Source organism: Talpa occidentalis, unplaced genomic scaffold, assembly GCF_014898055.3.
Source record: "Talpa occidentalis isolate TD23 unplaced genomic scaffold, MPIMG_talOcc4v2.1 talOcc4.9, whole genome shotgun sequence".
Lineage (NCBI taxonomy): Eukaryota > Metazoa > Chordata > Mammalia > Eulipotyphla > Talpidae > Talpa > Talpa occidentalis.
The window spans coordinates 42,500,647-42,517,594 of NW_023605305.1; the positions used below are offsets into that span (position 1 = coordinate 42,500,647).

A 16,948-nucleotide genomic window follows, 5' to 3' on the forward strand; every position below is an offset into this window, starting at 1 on the left:
TTTAATTTCTTCTTTGATCTCCTCATTAGTCCAGTGGTCTTCCAGTAGTGTGGGTTTCAATCTCCATGAGGTAGGAGAGTTCCTTGTCTTCTTTTTATGGTTTATTTCTAGTTTGATGCCTTCATGGTCAGAGAAGATGGTTGGTATGATTTCAATCTTGATGTATCTGTTGATGTTTGTAATACATTTACATATATTGTTTCCATTTTTAAACAGCTCAGGAAAAAGTCACTGTAGATATTCTGGTTTAACTACTTCCAACAGCTCCTTAACGGGTTTCTAATTCAAATAATTTTCTCTTAGTGTTTTTTTTGGTCTGGGTGGCAATACGATGATTAAGTGACAGTTGTTCCTACAATGCTATTTGATCTAACTATATGGAACTGTTTATTAATAGTATTCATAAGTTAGTATTGACAATACTCATTCATTCAATAGTATAGATAGTATTTATTAACTGGATCCACCAAAAGGACAAGATATTTTTCACAAATAATTTTCAAATTTCCAGAAAGCATTTTTCTCTGCAGAAGTAAAGAATGCTCTTTTAGGCACCCTGTAATAGGACCACAAAATACTTGCCTTATAAATCCAGCTGAAATGAAGTCGTTAACAACTTCTATTGAAACAGTATTTAACTGATAGTTCCACGATCCTTCAGGGACATAAAAAACATGAAGTTCCACCAGCTGAATAAATTGAGAAGAATGTCAGAATATTTTTAAAATGAAAAAAATCAACTGACGACCTTTAGAATTTTAAGAAACATAATCAAAATCAACATGGAACACATATATGCCTTTGACCAAACAAAAAACAGAAAAAAGAGCCAAAAACCCATTCCTAAGTTGGTCTCTGGCACTTGGAGTACATTTTCCCTGGCAAACAATGTCATAGATGTGGTCCCAGGCTACGCTAACATCTCACATACAGTATTCTTTCTGCTACCTGCACTAAGAATGGTAGACCACCAAAATCAGTTTTCTTTATCACCACTCTTTCCCCCTGCTTGCATCCTACCTACTCAGTTCCATTAGGTTATTAGGATCTTTTACTGTTTCCCTAACACAGCTGTGATAATTGCAAATTCTCAGCACCTGCAAAAGTGTGACTACTGTGGTTTTGGCAATATTTTTGTTTCCCAGAATTCCAGGAAGTCCCTGTGAAGTAAAGAATGCTCTTTTAGGCACCCTGTAATAGGACCACAAAATACTTGCCTTATAAATCCAGCTGAAATGAAGTCGTTAACAACTTCTATTGAAACAGTATTTAACTGATAGTTCCACGATCAGTGAAACTATAGATAGATCCCCCAGTGAAGGGGGAAGGAATGATCGTTCTTACATAGGGCATATCTTGAGCTTGTCTCTGCTTATATTTGATATCTTAATTTGCATTAATGATTTGTTATGACCTCAAATAGAATTCTTGTATTTAGAAGAATATATAGATTACAACAGACACAGGACAATTATAAGAAATACAGTATTATCTTTTAGTCTTAAGAAGTTTCACATTCATAGCATATTAAAAGTTATAAGCACTTAAATGATAATACATTTATGTACTTAATATGTGAAAATACTAAATATTTTAAAACTTTAAAAGTTTGAAATAAATGTGACCTATTATTCATGTTAGTAGTTAGTAATTTCATAGGTGATAAAAGTGATTCTTGAACTGAATGTTTTGCTCAAGTTATTTTTATAGATCAAGTAAATTCCTTTTATATTTTGATGACAGAATATTAACCAACAATTTAAGATGTTCGTAGAGATCCGATAGGAAGTTTGCCATATGCTGCGTGCATTTTGAACATTAGAGCATTTAAAATTATTCCCTAGTTATACTATAGTATATATTATAAATAATACTATACTATGGTACTAATGCTATAATATTTACAAAATCTTAAGAAGCTTGAAGCAAATATGACCTTATCCTTTATATAAATGTTATTATTTTACAGAAAAAAACTTCTTGAACTAAATATTTTACTGTTTTTAATAAACCAAATAAATTACTTTGATTTTTTTAATAACAATTCATGAATCACAATACAAAATGTTTGTATAAATTTTAATACAACAATTGAATGAGGAGGCAATACAAAGAAAGTGTACACCAACAGCATCTCTCAGCTTTCAAACATTTTATGATGCATATTAATTATGGTGAGTTTGTATTTATTCATTCATTTAACAAATATTTACTGAGTGCCTATTATATGCCAACCTTTTCAAGTCATTAGGGATGTATTAATGAATAAGACAAAGATCTTTGCCTGTAAGTAATTTACATTCTAATGAGGTATCTGGACAAGAACAAGGATGAAGCAAGTGAAGCACTCCATTCAGGTGGAAAATTTAAGGGGGTATCCAAAAACCTCAGTAATCAACACAAATAATATATATTATTCAATACAATAAATTTAACTTAATTAAATCAATATATTAAAAATCTATTCAATCCAGAAGTTTACGATGAATAAAATGACAAAAGCTGAAATACAGAAAAGTAACATTAGAACCTGAGGAAAAAGGAAAACTAATGAACCCTTATAGATATGTTTCAAAAAAATACACTTTTTTATGACTAATTTTTTCCAGAACACAAAGTTGTTGGAAAAATATTGAAAAATTTAAGTACATATATATTAAAATACATGCCATTATTTTAAGGCTAAATATTCTACTTATACCTGAATTTATTATAATTTTATTTTCCTGGCTTTAATGGATGCAAACTCACCAATAATATTTTTATGAAACCAATAATCATTTAAAGAATATATTAAGGGCCTCCCCGGTGGCGCAGCGGTTGAGCGCTGGGTTGCGAAGCTGCGCGCGGCCTCTGCGGCGCCGGTTCGATCCCCGGCTGCTCCCCGGCCACCAGAGGAGGGTCCCACATGGCGCGCAGACCCCTCCTGCCGCCCGCTGCTCCCCTCAGCAGTGTACTTCGGTCCTTCTGCCTGCTCTGCTCCCCGCTCTGGCTCTGGTGAATTCTCTCGCCCTCCCGCGCTTCTGACTGTACCCAGTGCATGTATAAACAAAACAAACAAACAAACCAGCAAACAAATAAATAAAGCATGCCTCTATAAAAAAAAAAAAAAAAAAAAAAAAAAAAAAAAAAAAAAAAAAAGAATATATTAAAAGTCACAGAGAGGTACTTATTTTTTCCTTTGCCTCAGGCTCCAAAATGTCTAGGCATGGCACTGTGGGATTCTGTCTCTGTTGATATTTTGATCATCATGGACTTTTGATTTTTTTTTTTTTTTTAGAAAATACGGTATTAAAATATTTAGCTTGATTACTGAGTTTTTTTGTGACACCTTAAGTTTTGAACCCATGGCAAATGTCATTTGCCTAAGACTAGTCCTCATTCTGTAAGGGGTACAGACAGTAAATAGTAAGTATAAAGCACTATTTTATATAGTACATTCAAAAATGGCAACTACTAGAAAAAAAAATAGAGCATGATAAGGAAAAATGGGGAAAGGGAGGGAGTAGTTTTCAGTTTTAAATATAGAATGGTAGGCCTCCCTGGTGGCACAAGGGGTTAAGACACAAACTATGAAGCTGTCCGAGGCCACTGCAGCATGAGTTTGATCCCCAGTCAGCGAGCTACCCACATGGTGCAGCAGACCTCTCCTGACTTGCCCGCTGCTCCCCTCAGCAGTGTATTTCATTCTATCTGCCTGTTCCCCACTCTGTCTCTGGTGAATCCTCTCACCCCCTCCATGCCCACCCTGCACCTCTGGCCTGTACCCCAGTTCTTGTATGCATAAATAAGAAAGAAAAGAGAGGGAGGGAAGGAGGGAGGGAGAGAGGAAGGGAGGGAGGGAGGGAGGGAGAGGGAAGAAGGAAGGAAGGAAGGAAGGAAGGGAAGGAAGGAAGGAAGGAGGAAGGAAGGAAGGAAGGAAGGAAGGAAGGAAGGAAGGAAGGAAGGAAGGAAGGAAGGAAGGAAGGAAGGAAAGAAGGTAGTAAAGAGTAGGTAGAGTTTTTGTTTTGCAATTGAGTGCCTTAAAAATGAGAGTGGGACAAGGAGTCAAAAGTATGTGCAAGAGAGTAATGTGTTTGCTTTATAGAATCTAAGCAACCCGTAGAGGACACACACACAGTGGATTAATATATTGGTGGTCCCAGTCCAATTAAGGTTCTTAGAGGAGATTTAAGAGCTGTAATCAGACAAAGGAATACATAAAGTTAGGCTCACAGGAGATTCAATATATACCTTATATATACTCTATAGTTTTGTCAAAACTTTTCAAAAACATTAAGGTTTTCTTATATTTCATAATAAAGTTATCTTCTTACCTCTGTTGAGGAAGGTCTACTTGGATTGAGGTACATATTCACCAATGTTTGGTCAGGGCAATTATCAGCTGGAATTTTGTGGACTTGTTTATCTTTCTTCATTTAAGCAGCATTTAATAAAAAGTTATAACAGATTTTTGGCTTGTTTAAAATAGATTCCACTCATTTCTGGTCTCTGATTTGTTCAAAAAGTGAAAAGAAAAACATAAAAGAATTTATAATAAATTCAAGTGTGGACGGGGCACAATGGACTGTGGCAGACTTTTACTGTCTTGGTGGCGGATATGCCAGAATAACATACTACTAAAGGCCATGATCCTGTGTCTCTAAATCATATACAATATTGTAAATCAGTGTTACCTCAATTAAAAAAAAACTTAAAATAAACCGAGGAATATATACAATCTATTATTCTAATTCAAAAAAGATATTAGAAAAAAGGGCTGATAAAGGGAAAGACTTGAACATATATCCTATACAACTAAGTGAAGTGGTAAGTCACATTATAATGGGCTTGTGATCAGGGCAATTTTTCTTGTAGTCAAAAATACATACATATATTTATATCTATATACTTTACATAAAGTATAAATACCCTGAGACTGGATTTATACAGCTGAATTACAAAGACTGAATTTATACAGCTATAGGGTAAACCGTTTTATATGTATTTCTCCCTGGACTTGGATGCCTCAATAATAATAAATGTGAACAATCATTCCAGATGAAACACCACTCTTTAACTACATCAGACTATGTTTGTGTATTATTTTCTGTATTTTTCATTAGGGAATTTACAGAGTTTATAGGAATGCACAATAAAATCTGAAAAACTGTATAAATTCATTAATTAATTAAAATTTGAAAAATAAGTTAGCTGAATTATCACTCTAAAAGTAAATATATCAAAGTGGGACAATTCTTAAAAGATACACTAATCACACCAATGCCAGAAGCTTTTTGAAGATTACAAAACATTGCTCCACCTTGGTTTATATTAAAATAGTGATTGAAATCCACAAGCCTTAAAATTCCTGTGATATGGTACTAGTCACATCTCCATGAAATCCTGCAAGACCACTGGTTGTTTAAATGGTATCAGAATTAAATATTACATTTGGGACATATAATCTAAATCAAATTTGTTTCACATTTACTGCCTGTGTCAATTTCTTATATAATTAAAATTTAAGGTGTGACTTAAAGTGTGACTTGTCATTTCCACTCTCTCAAGCACTATTTTAAATATGTTACATTAAGAAAACACTCAGATATTCTGTATCTACTCAAAGGCTTTCTGCCATTATACTAACATTCATCTCTAAAAAAGCACAGACTGAATCAATATTGAGATTAAATCCTGGGCTGCCCAGAAACAAATAAAATGCCCTGGCTCTTTAAAAATTTAGTATTTTTTAAAAAGAGTAGATCATAGGCATTATAATTGTGAGAAGAATTCAAGTATGGCATTAGCAGATATTGAAGCAAAAAGAACGATACAAAGGTAAAGTCAGGAAGTTGTAATCACAGCAATGAGGTAAGCCTATGCAATGAGAAAGCTGTACTTATTTGTAAACAGCTAGGAAAAGAGAGAAAAGAATAGAGAGAAACGGCTAAGTGAACTGGTAGGTCTGAGAAACAAACTGACCACACATAGATGATTCGTGTTTATAGGTAAGCACTGGAGAGAAGAGTCCAGAAATTTTGCTCCTGTGGTCCCCAATCTTGTATTTACTTCCTAGTTTGGTCTACCAGTTTAACAGTTGCTATTCATTGGGAGTATTGTCTCCATTACTGCTCTGTGCTAATCTTTACAATAATCTCCTGATAGCTGGACATAACTTGAGTAGTTTTTGTTATGAAAACCAAAAAAAGGTTTCCTATGCCTTTGTAGGCATGTTTAGAAATTGCAGTTGATCTTAATCAAATCATATTTCACATACAAATTCTTTATATATAATATGGGATTTTCAAATTCTTTACCTATTATTAACAAGCTAATGGACAAAATAATGGCAACAATTCAAGCAAAAGCTGACTGCCAAAGATGAAATGACTACAGAAGTCTAATTTCTCATTTACTGCATAATTTTGCTTTATAAAACTCCCGTGCCAGGAATGGAAAATTGTTTTTATCTGGCATATTAAATCCCATCTACTGGTACAGACTACCAAAAAAATGAGTTACTGAAAGGATCACAAGGTCACATCTGGCCTCAGTAAGAAACAGTGCAGAAATGGGTTATCATAGTCTACTGTGGATATGGGAGGGGTATTAGCTATCTGTCATCTCCGATCAAGTCTCTAAGGAAAATTAACTTCCATGTTTTCTCTGCACTATCCCAAAATGATTTTGGGTGAGTGGCAATGCTGAAAATCAAGTTTAAGAATGTCTGATTTTTCAAATAAATGCTAACATTAGAAACTTGAACTGCATTGTTTAAACACACTAACAATATAGAATCCGGCACAAAGTAATGAGATTGAGAGCAGAAAAGCAGGTTTTAGCCCTGTATAACCTATAAAATCATCATTCACTCTAAGTCTCAGTTTCTGCAAAGTGGCTTGAACTCTAACATCATACACAACTCTAAAATTCTTGACATAATGCCTGATTCTTAAATCACCAAAGTATGAGTGCTATTTACCAGGATAAATTCAGGTTTCATATGTCCTGAGAGTTCTATTCAATTCAGTTCATGGCTAATATGTAAATGAAATCCTCTAATGTATTTTAAAGGGTTTCCTGTTTTAGGTAAAAAGACTCAAATAGCTTAGTGGCATTCCAGATCTCCTATGAATTTTATAGTCCCTAGAAACTATGAACTAAAGAACTTGGGTTACTAACAATAAGGTAAAGATCCCAAAAAAGTTGAAGTTGATTATGCTCCACTGCTAAAACAGGAAATGACAGATTTCTTGGTTGTTTCCTTGCTATTCATTGCCATAAGATTTTCTTGATGTCAAATTGTTTTTACAACAGACAATCTTTAACCATAGGAAATCTGAAGTTCTGTGTCTGTGTGGCTATTAAGTTTTTGTATAATGTCAAAGAACATGGTTTGTTTAGGAGATAGTGATGATTCATAAACTGTATTGTTAATCACTTCTAATGGAATGATACTAAAAATGAACTCAGTGGTGTTTTTCTTATCCTGTCTTAAATGAGTCCTTTAGTAGACACTATTGTCTCTCTGCACTACCTTTTTAAATTTTTTCTGACAATGTTTAAATGTACAACATTATAGATTTTGCATATTTCTCAACACTCTTCCTCACAGGAGAGGGGACTCAATTACATACATATTACCTGAAATTCCTTTTGGTACTAATATTTTATGATTCTTAAGAGGCATATTCTGTAACTCCTCCTGTGAAATGGAACACTCTGAGTAAAGGTATTTAATCTTAAAAAAGCTGTTATGAATGAATCAACAAGGCACTAACACAAAAATGCGACTGGGGAAGAAGAAATGACATTGAGATACTTGTCATTTTCTTTATATACAACGTGACTTCACTTCAGTCTCAAAAACAACTCTGGGGAGTAAGCTTTATTATTTCATTTTGAAATAAGGTAACAGGCTCAATGAAGTTTATATGTGGCTTGTCCAGGGATACCAAGATGATAGAGGCATAATTCAAACTCTGGTTTATAACCTAATTCTAGTCATTGAATCTATTACATGAATTAAGTACAATACTAAACTACATTGTACATTTTTATGAAATGATTTAAACGTTTTAGTAAATAAATTAGGTTTTGACAGAGATCAAGTTGTAAATGGACTTTCTCACTATACACACAATTTGAGTTTATTAATAACAGAATTATTCGTGTTTCTAGAAAACAGTGGTGTATTCAGAGATGGACTAACCCAAGAGAATAGGAAACATTTGTCCTAAGGGCTGTGACATGGTTTCATGGGAGAAATACTAATGGGCTGAGTCGATTTTGTTGGTTTAGATCCTCCCGTCTCTCCAGAAGGTTCCTTTGAGGGATAATTTCAAGTAGCATGTACTAAATTACAACCGAAATATAAAAGAACAAACTTTCCCGACGCACAAAGTTTTATTTTTAGAAGTACAGCAGGTGTTAACCCCCAAATGAAATGGACACCAAGAACGACGGGTGTAAACTTCCACCATCGTGCTGGATTCCTCACAGCCCTCCCCAAAAACAAAACCGGTAAGAGGTCACCGAAGCCAAACCCCGAGAAGAGAAGCGCCACTGCTCCCCGGCCCCCGACTTCCCCCGGCGGTTTCTGTCCCGTCTGCACCCTCTTTCTGCCTTGGGGGGCCCGGTCTGGCGACCGGGAAGCGGGGTGCGGACGGGACGCCCGTAGGACAAACTCTCGAGGCTCAAGACAGCTAAGGGGACTGGGATGGGGGGACTTGCGCCCCGGTACTTCTCGAGCCTTCGCCTCGGCCGGGCTCTCCCCTCCTCTTCGGTCACCCCCCCGCCGCCAACACCACCAAGAAAGGGGGGACCTCCCCGTCGCCCCGCCACCAGCATCTGACTTCCCTCCCCCGACTCCTCAGCGCCCCTCTTTGGCCTCGAGCTCTTCCCTTACCTCTACAGAGCCAGCCTCTCCCGAGAGGGAGGGAGGAGAGGCTGGGCGTCCCGCCGCTCCCGCGTCCGGTAGGGGCCTCGCCCACCTTCCGCTCCGCCCCTTCTCGCTCCCGTCAGCCCCTCCCTCAGGCTCGCGCTCCCGCGGGGGTGAGGCTTTGGGACCGAGAGCGCAGGACGGCGCGCGCGCATGCGCACCGAGGGTGGGACGGCTCCGCCAAGAACCGGAAACTTAGACACAAAGTTCGGAGCCCCGCCCCCGCCGCGCTGTCCCGCCGTCTGGCCCCCGCCGACCGACCAACCGACCGACAGACGAATCGGTCCGGCTCTCGCGTGCGCCATGTCTGGTTCCTCCAGCGTCGCGGCTATGAAGAAAGTGGTTCAACAACTCCGGCTGGAGGCTGGGCTCAACCGCGTGAAGGTGAGCTGGGGTGGCCGACCGGCCGAGGGGAGGGGGAGGGGGAGGGAGGGCGGCGTCGGCGGGTGTGTCGGGCGGCGGTGACGGGGGGGACCCGCGACTGGGGGGGACCGCGTCCGGCTGGCGCGGCTTCCCCCGGGGAGAGCCGGCGCTCTCGGCGGCGCGGGGAGCGGCCCGCTTTAGGGAAGCGGCGCGGGTCGGCGCTGTTGTTGGAGGGAAGCGGCTGGTGCGCCCTTCCGCCCCTGGACTGTTCAGCCTCAGCTGGGCAGCGGCTTCCCGCATTCCGCTCCTCCTCCCTCTCGCCTTCCCTCCGCTGCGCTGCCTGGCCGGGGGCGCCAACTGGGCTGCCCCGCGCGGCCCGCACCCTGCCCGGCCCCTTCCGCCAGGCTCCCCTCTTGGCTGTGGCTGGGACAGGGACTCCGACTTGTGATTGAGAAGAGACTTGTTTTTACTTTTCATGTCAGGACTTTCCCAAGCCCAGGCCCTTTAAGCGGTAGATTATTACCGCCAACTCCTCTCAAGCATTAAACGCCTCGTTGAAAACAAGTGCTTAAATTATAAAGGAGCAAGTCATTTTTGTGAAACTTTCAAGGAGTCTGAGGTTACCTCCGGGGCCCTGTACAGTCTCGTACAAAGCGTGTATTTCGTTCCCATTTGGCACGATTTGCTCTGACCTTGGGGATATCTACTGGTCCGCACGCCGGAGAACGTGATTAGGGTGGAATTGTTGAATTTATGTTGGCATTTGGTCAGCACTGACCTTGTTTTGGGGTATTTACTTGTGGGGAGAAGCCTTTTGTGTTGTGTTAATATGACAATCAGGCATTCAAGTCCTATGCCAAGTTTCTTTTGAGTTTAAAATCCCAAATGGATTGGCTTTCTTGGGGGTACAAGAGATCAATTCAAACGTCAAACACTTTTTGTAATTGGAAACAGAAACTGAAGAATGGAAATCATGTATTCTGCTGACAGAAGCAACCAGTTTTCAAGATGACTTGATTCTGTATTCATCAGACTAGTCTCCCTTAAATGTTTTGTGGAGTAAGATTGTCTTCCATTTACCTACTTCATTAAGTGGAAATGTCAGGGATTTATTTGTCTTCACCTAGGGAGGGAACGGAAATTCCCATCTGTCTTCGTATGGGATTCCCCTCCCAGTCTGTTAAGTGCTGCATACTTTATTGGTATTCATTTCTCTTACCTGCACATTTTTACTTCATCCTATTGGTTTATGGTTAGTCCTGCCTGAATATAACTCTGAAATTTGAAATCATACATTTCTTCAACTGTTACATTATTTAGTTTGCCTTTATCTTAGATTGACGTGGCCTGGGAAACAAGAAATGGGGCAGGAGGCAGGAAAGGGCTGGCTGAAAGTGAGAGTAAGTAGGATTCCTTATCCCTAGTTTCCAAAGAAAATGAAGAGTCCTCAGACGAATTACTCTGAAACCTAAGGCTAAGATACTGTGAAAACCCGGAGACAACCACCGAAAACTCCGCAGCATGTTGCTGCTTGTATATCTGATTCTTTAGGAGGCTTCTGATTGGGATCATAAAAGCCACCGCCAGTGATTTGACTTTAAACTTTCAATTTGTGTGATGCTAGGCTTGTAGTGTAGTAAGGTGGGTAGGGAATTCCTGGCCCCCCCATCCCTGCCCTTAGAACTTTAAATGAGTTTTTGTTGTTGTTTTTTTTTACACGTGGTTGCAAAATGTGGGTTTTTTGGGTGGTATTTTCAACTAGCACAAGTTTACTTTTTAAATCTTTATGTTTGAGTGCTTGACAAACTTCCCTGTGCCGGAGATCATGCCCTTTATTACCAATCAGAAAACTTTGAGAGTGAAAGAGGGCACTAATAATTATGCCAGGATTGTAGGGTTTCAGCCTCCTGGATAGTGATTAATACAGGGCCTGGGGGCAAGCAGCTTGTTCCAGTTATAGAGTCTTTGTCTAAGCTCTCTCTCCTGTCGGGAATTCTCAAAGATAAGTTTCTCATTGATGGTTTCTTGACTGAATCTCTTGTCATTTAGATCTCATTTTAAATGTCACTCCTCAGATAGCTTCAGTTAGGTCTTGTGATCATGGAACAGATCACTTTTCTGTGGAGCATCTTGTCTTTTCCTCTTTATTGTCAAGCTTCATAACATAAGGAGCTTGGCAATTCATCCGTATTCCCAGTGCCTGGAACTAAGTTTGGCACATACATAGTCACGCTTGAAACTTGTAAAAGTTAAATTTACCTTACATGTTAGGCAGAAAATTAACAGATAAATCACTAACCTTACTACTGGCTAATGTAAAATGAAGTTATAACATTGGGAAAAATGGTACCACCCATTCCCCCACCTTAGCTACACTTTTTTTTTGGAGGCAGAGAGGGAAGCCATTTGTCACAGCATTTGGTACTAGGATTTATAAACTGCTTCCTTACATGGAAACTAAAGAAGCTTTTGGAACTCATTACTTTGGACTGTGGTAAAAGCCAATCATACAGGTAATTTCTGAGGAAACTAAATCCTGGGGAGATGGATCCTTAGGTAGGGTTCAGGGTGCAGCTGTAATCAGCAGGGGTTCTAGTTATAGAGAGCAATTTTTGCGATGCTCTTCAGAGGCCAAATACCCAGCTGGACTGGACAACTGCCCTTACTCTTCTTGGAAATAGTTAAAACTGAAAATATAATTTAGTCATTTTTCCCATTTTCCTAAATCTCAATTCAAGACTTGGGATTTTTTATTGGGAAATTTTTTCATTCTTCATGTTCTGCATCTGAACCAGTCATTATTTTGGTATTAATGTCCCAGCAACTGTTTAATGTTAAAAAACTAGACTGTGACAGTTTGCTGTTCCATTTCTTTGCCTGAAAAGGGATGATAGCAAACCTCAGTTTATTTGCACTTTAAAGGAGCTTCCCTTTAAAAAACTATAAGAAACTTAAATGTGATTTAATAATTTTCATTTTTTGTAAGCAATGCCATCAAAACAGGACTTAAGGAACTTCTTCTGTGGCCTTCTAATTCTGATATCCTGAATAACCTTACCATAAAATATACAAATAGATCTTTCAATGAATGAATGCATTTCTCTTTTAATCTGATTTAGTTTAGCTGCAAGGGCATATGGACTCTAAATTTCAAGAACATTATACTCAGTACATATTCTTACAGTATTTGGTTTTCTGAATCTTAGGCTAAGTATGCTACATTATGATCATTTACAGTAGCAATTTTTCAGTAATACTGCAAGACAAAGCATTAGTTTGCTAGAATTTTAGCACTATTGTTTAACTTCTAATATTGTATGTACTGTTTTTTTTTTTTTTTAATTATGCATATAAGAACTCGGGTACAGGCCAGAGGTGTGGGGAGTGAGAGGATTCACCAGAGACAGAGTGGGGAACAGAACAGGCAGACTGACTGAAATACACTGCTGAGGGGAGCAGCGGGTGAGTCAGGAGAGGTCTGCTGCTCCATGTGGGTTTCTCCCTGGCCAGGGATCAAACTCATGCTGCTGTGGCTGGGGATAGTTTCATAAGTTGCCTCTTAACCCCTGCGCCACCAGGGAGGCCCGTAGGTACTGCTTTAATGAAAAACATTATGTTAATTACCCTCAAGTTTGCTCTTGATTGAGCCATTTAATAAAGTAGCGGAGATTGCTGTGCTTTTGCAGGTTAATGAAATTGTATTGTTTGTACTGAATCATTTAATTCTTCTAATAAGCAGGCAAAATAGAACACACTACAAACCACAGGTCTTTACAATGGGATTACATTTCAGTAAATATAATTTACAGAAAATATTGTGACTTGAAAATGCACTGTAATACATCTAGCTTACCTTTAATGTTCTCAGAAAACTTTCATTAACACCATCTTAAAGTTGAAAATCTTAATTCTTAACCATGTTAAGTCAGGGACTGTGATATTTATATTTACAAGGAGTGTTTTAAGTATGAAGTCAGTATGTGACTGTTGGCCTTCATTAGCATGTGATATTTCCTTTTGCGTTAAGAGCAATATTTACTGCTGGTAATTTGGAAAGACATGAGAAACCTTCATTAAAACATTATCGCCTTCTATCCCCCTCTTTCCTTTGTTATGTATAGGTTTCCCAGGCAGCTGCAGATTTGAAACAGTTTTGTCTGCAGAATGCTCAACATGACCCCTTGCTGACTGGAGTGTCTTCAAGTACAAATCCCTTCAGACCCCAGAAAGTCTGTTCCTTTTTGTAGTAAAATGAATTTTTGGAAGGTAAGTTTCCTTAAATTAAAACAACATCCCACATAATAGATACAACTTGTCAAGTCTTTTTTCACAGCACTTACAAATTGACCAAGTTTAACCCTTACACTTTTATATGGTTCTTTAAGTTTCTAGTCTTTTGTCTTGTGAGAAAGTGAGGACTGATGAAATTTGATTTAGTAGTCATGACAACTACTTGTTTCTATTTTACCATAAAGAGGGTTAGAGAATTTGCTAACTATAAAGGGGGTAGATTACTAGAAAATTCCTTTGCTGTGACAAGCCATGTTACTTTTTATAGCATTGGTCTAATGGTCTATTTTGGGGTCCCCAAATACAAGTTTCAGCAGATGGTTAGACAGTTAAATCTGCAGTTTGTGACTTTTAAAGTAGTACCAGTTGATTTTGGATTAACCCAGTAGTAGGGCAGTGACGCAAAAATGGGAGTTTGAATGAAAGATAAAATTTGAGGTAGTTGAATAGGCCGACTTGGTGGTTGGGAATAACAGATTTTAATTTTTATTCTTGTTTGTTACATAATGATAAAACAAGTTCATGGTGGCAGTGAGTCAAATTTCAGAGGATTAAGAAACTAAATGACTATCTGGCTTGAAGCACACTTACATATGCTAATCTGAACCTGTCAGATCAGATGTCAATGTGTGCAGTAACGTGTTAGTCCAAAAGAGAGGTAACCCCAGAATATACTGTGAATAGTTTAAATGTAATCCAAAGGTGTGCTACCTTTTATAAATCACTGTACTTTAGACAGGGAGTGTGGTCACTAATATTATGTAAGAAGCAATATTAAACTAATAATGCTTTTTAAAAAAGTCTGTGGCACACACCCTTTAAAAACATTCTAACTCCTCAAAGTCCAGGAAGCTGCTTCCTAAAATACCATTTTACGTAGTTGTGCCCTCTCTAATTAAGCTTTGTAGACTTGGGAGTGTCCAGGAAGTCTGTGGATAAGTATAACAAGTTTCCAGTAAATAAAATAAATGATTGGTTAAGGTTTCTGGGAGACGGGGACAGGACGACCAACCTTTGACTAATAGGTTTTCTATAAGGAAGTAATTCTTTAGTAGTCTAGCACCTTCATATTTAAGAGTTGAATAAATTCCTTGCTTCTGGCAAGTATGAGTTTATAGTAGTCTTTCAAAATTTCTTATTTTTGAATTTATTTATTAAAGATCCTTTTTTAAACCTGTTTCTGCTGTGTTCACATTACAAAGTGGTTTATTTTCATCTAAGATAAAATACTGTTAGGAAGTCTGGGTGGCTTCTGTTACTAGTTTCATAGGGATTTACAGATGTTGAATGATTTGTTAAAGGTTATAAATATATCTGATTTCAGAGTAAAAAGAAATGACTAATAATTCCAGCAGTACAGAAAAACACCTTGTGGATATTATGATTTGAAATGCTTTGGGCTTTGAAATGAATATTATTCCAAACTTAGATATATCTTTTAAGACACTAATTCAGTAGGGTTGGGGTGAAGCTGTAGAATTTGCACTTCTTATAAGTTCCCAGGTTATACTGATGCTGATGTTCCTAAACCCACACTTAAGGGGCATGGATACAAAGAATATGCACTTGAGTGCGGCTTTTCATCATTAAAAACCAGCATAATTTAGCAACAGCTAGTACAAGGAAAGTAGAAATTATGACCAGCACACCTAGAAATAACCACTGACATATTTCCTTTTAAGAGAAAAAAATTCCTGTTTTTTAAAAAAAAAGGATCATAATATGTAGTTTTTCTTTCTGCTTTTTAAAAACACTTAATGCTTTTCTTATTCCCATTAAATACTCTCTGTAAATGAGATTTTAATGATTGTACTATAAATTAGTTGAAGATTGAGGCCAGTATCTTGGAGCATTTTCTCTCCACCTGTTTCCTTTAGGTAAATTTCTAGAAGTAAATTTGGTCAGTAAGAAACGACATTTAAAATAAATAAAATTAAATAATCCCTACACTGTACTTTGCTTTTCTACTTGGAGCTTTGACAGTGCTTCTTTTGCTGAGCTCTTGCCAACCAGATCTTAACCTATTTGCTGTTTTGTTCCTTGCTTGTTTTGTAATTTGCACTGATTCAAGTATCATTATTGAGAGTAAGCATTGATTCTGTTCATATCTCTTGACTATTATCTAATTATCATGTAAGTATAAAGATGAACCATGTATCTACCTTCCTGAATTAAATTGTCTACTTTGTTGGTATTTAAAAAGATTAAGTGGTATACCCATGTTTTTAATTCTTTGGGGTTTTTTTTTTAAATAGTTTTTAAAGCAGCAGGTTTTTTATATTAAGGCATAATGGTTATTGCTTTATTTTTGATATTTGTATTAAGCCATGTAGATTGTTTAGTTGCTGTGTGTCATCATCTATATAAATATTAGTTTATTCCCATTAGGTTACATTTAGGCTATTGCCATTTTTTTGATATTAAACCACCACTAGCAATTACTACCCATGTTTCTTATCAGGGCAAATAGTATAACTATTATCTTCTACCCTAGTAAATTATTGCCAAACTCTTGCTCACTTTTAGGGATATTCAGATTTTTCTCAATTTAGGAGATTCTTACATATATTTTTATGTTATGGTGGAATGTGTTTTGGAAGTGATCTTTGTAAATCATTAAGTCTGGTTATTTACAAAACATAAATTATACATACTTCATTCAGGCTGGTGGTTAAAATTTAAGAGAAAGTTACTAAATTTACACCATAGACATTCCCTAGCTGATTTGTATGTATATGTGTGATTTGTTTGCCTAAAATGAAAAAAAATTAGGACACAGGCTTAGTTTAATTTAAATCTCTTCCATAAACTGACATTCAAATTAGTGCCCTAAAAGTGATGAGATGTAATGCTAGTCAGAAAAATCTGTTCTTTGACCTTTACCCTAATTGATTTTTTCTTTTCCATTTCAGGTTTTGCAAACCACTTTTGATGAACCCGTGACTGGTCGAAAGCCAACTAAATTTGAGGCTGTAAAAAAGCTTATCCCTGTAACACGTGCCATACTATATAAACTCCTACTTTTGTCGGTTCTTAACATCTACCTCTCTGAATTTTCATGAATTTCTATTTCACAAGGTTAACTATTTTATATAGACTGGCAGCAGCATACAATAAAAAATGTAGTATAAAAGTTAGTTTCTTGTTTGATTATTGGTGTTAAATATACCGTATCAATCTGTTTTGAACAAGTAAGTTAAAAGACAATTTCCCCCTTCTTATAAGGAGTTTTAAAGCTTTAGCACTTACTTGTTCCACCAAGTCTTCTCACATGATTTTATGCCATACATTTATAAGAGTGCTAGAGATTTAAAGGTAAATTACATACTTTTAAAGTCAGGAGGAAGCTGTGTTTTAGTAATAAATATTTCT

At 37.5% G+C, this 16,948-nt stretch overlaps 2 protein-coding genes across 4 annotated transcripts in view; one reads left to right on the top strand and one right to left on the bottom strand.

Moving 5' to 3' along the window:
* The window catches only part of SPATA1 (spermatogenesis associated 1), a 42,411-nt gene extending 33,401 nt beyond the window's left edge, over positions 1-9,010 (bottom strand). For all 3 annotated transcript variants that reach the window (XR_008550321.1, XM_037500927.2, XM_054691386.1), the window contains exons 1-3: positions 8,891-9,010; positions 4,317-4,491; positions 583-689 (exon numbers count right to left, since the gene is read on the bottom strand). Coding sequence is in view for 2 of the 3 variants with exons in the window: in XM_037500927.2 (XP_037356824.1) it covers positions 583-689; positions 4,317-4,418 (209 nt within the window). In the remaining variant the exon portion in view is untranslated. The remainder of the gene's footprint in view (positions 1-582; positions 690-4,316; positions 4,492-8,890) is intronic.
* Positions 9,011-9,114: 104 nt separating this feature from the next.
* On the top strand, positions 9,115-16,705 carry GNG5 (G protein subunit gamma 5). The gene is made up of 3 exons (XM_037500926.2): positions 9,115-9,307; positions 13,408-13,552; positions 16,489-16,705. The coding sequence occupies exons 1-2, from the start codon at positions 9,227-9,229 to the stop codon at positions 13,531-13,533; spliced, it is 207 nt and encodes a 68-aa protein (XP_037356823.1). The 5' UTR covers positions 9,115-9,226; the 3' UTR covers positions 13,534-13,552; positions 16,489-16,705.
* The last annotated feature ends 243 nt before the right edge of the window (positions 16,706-16,948 follow it).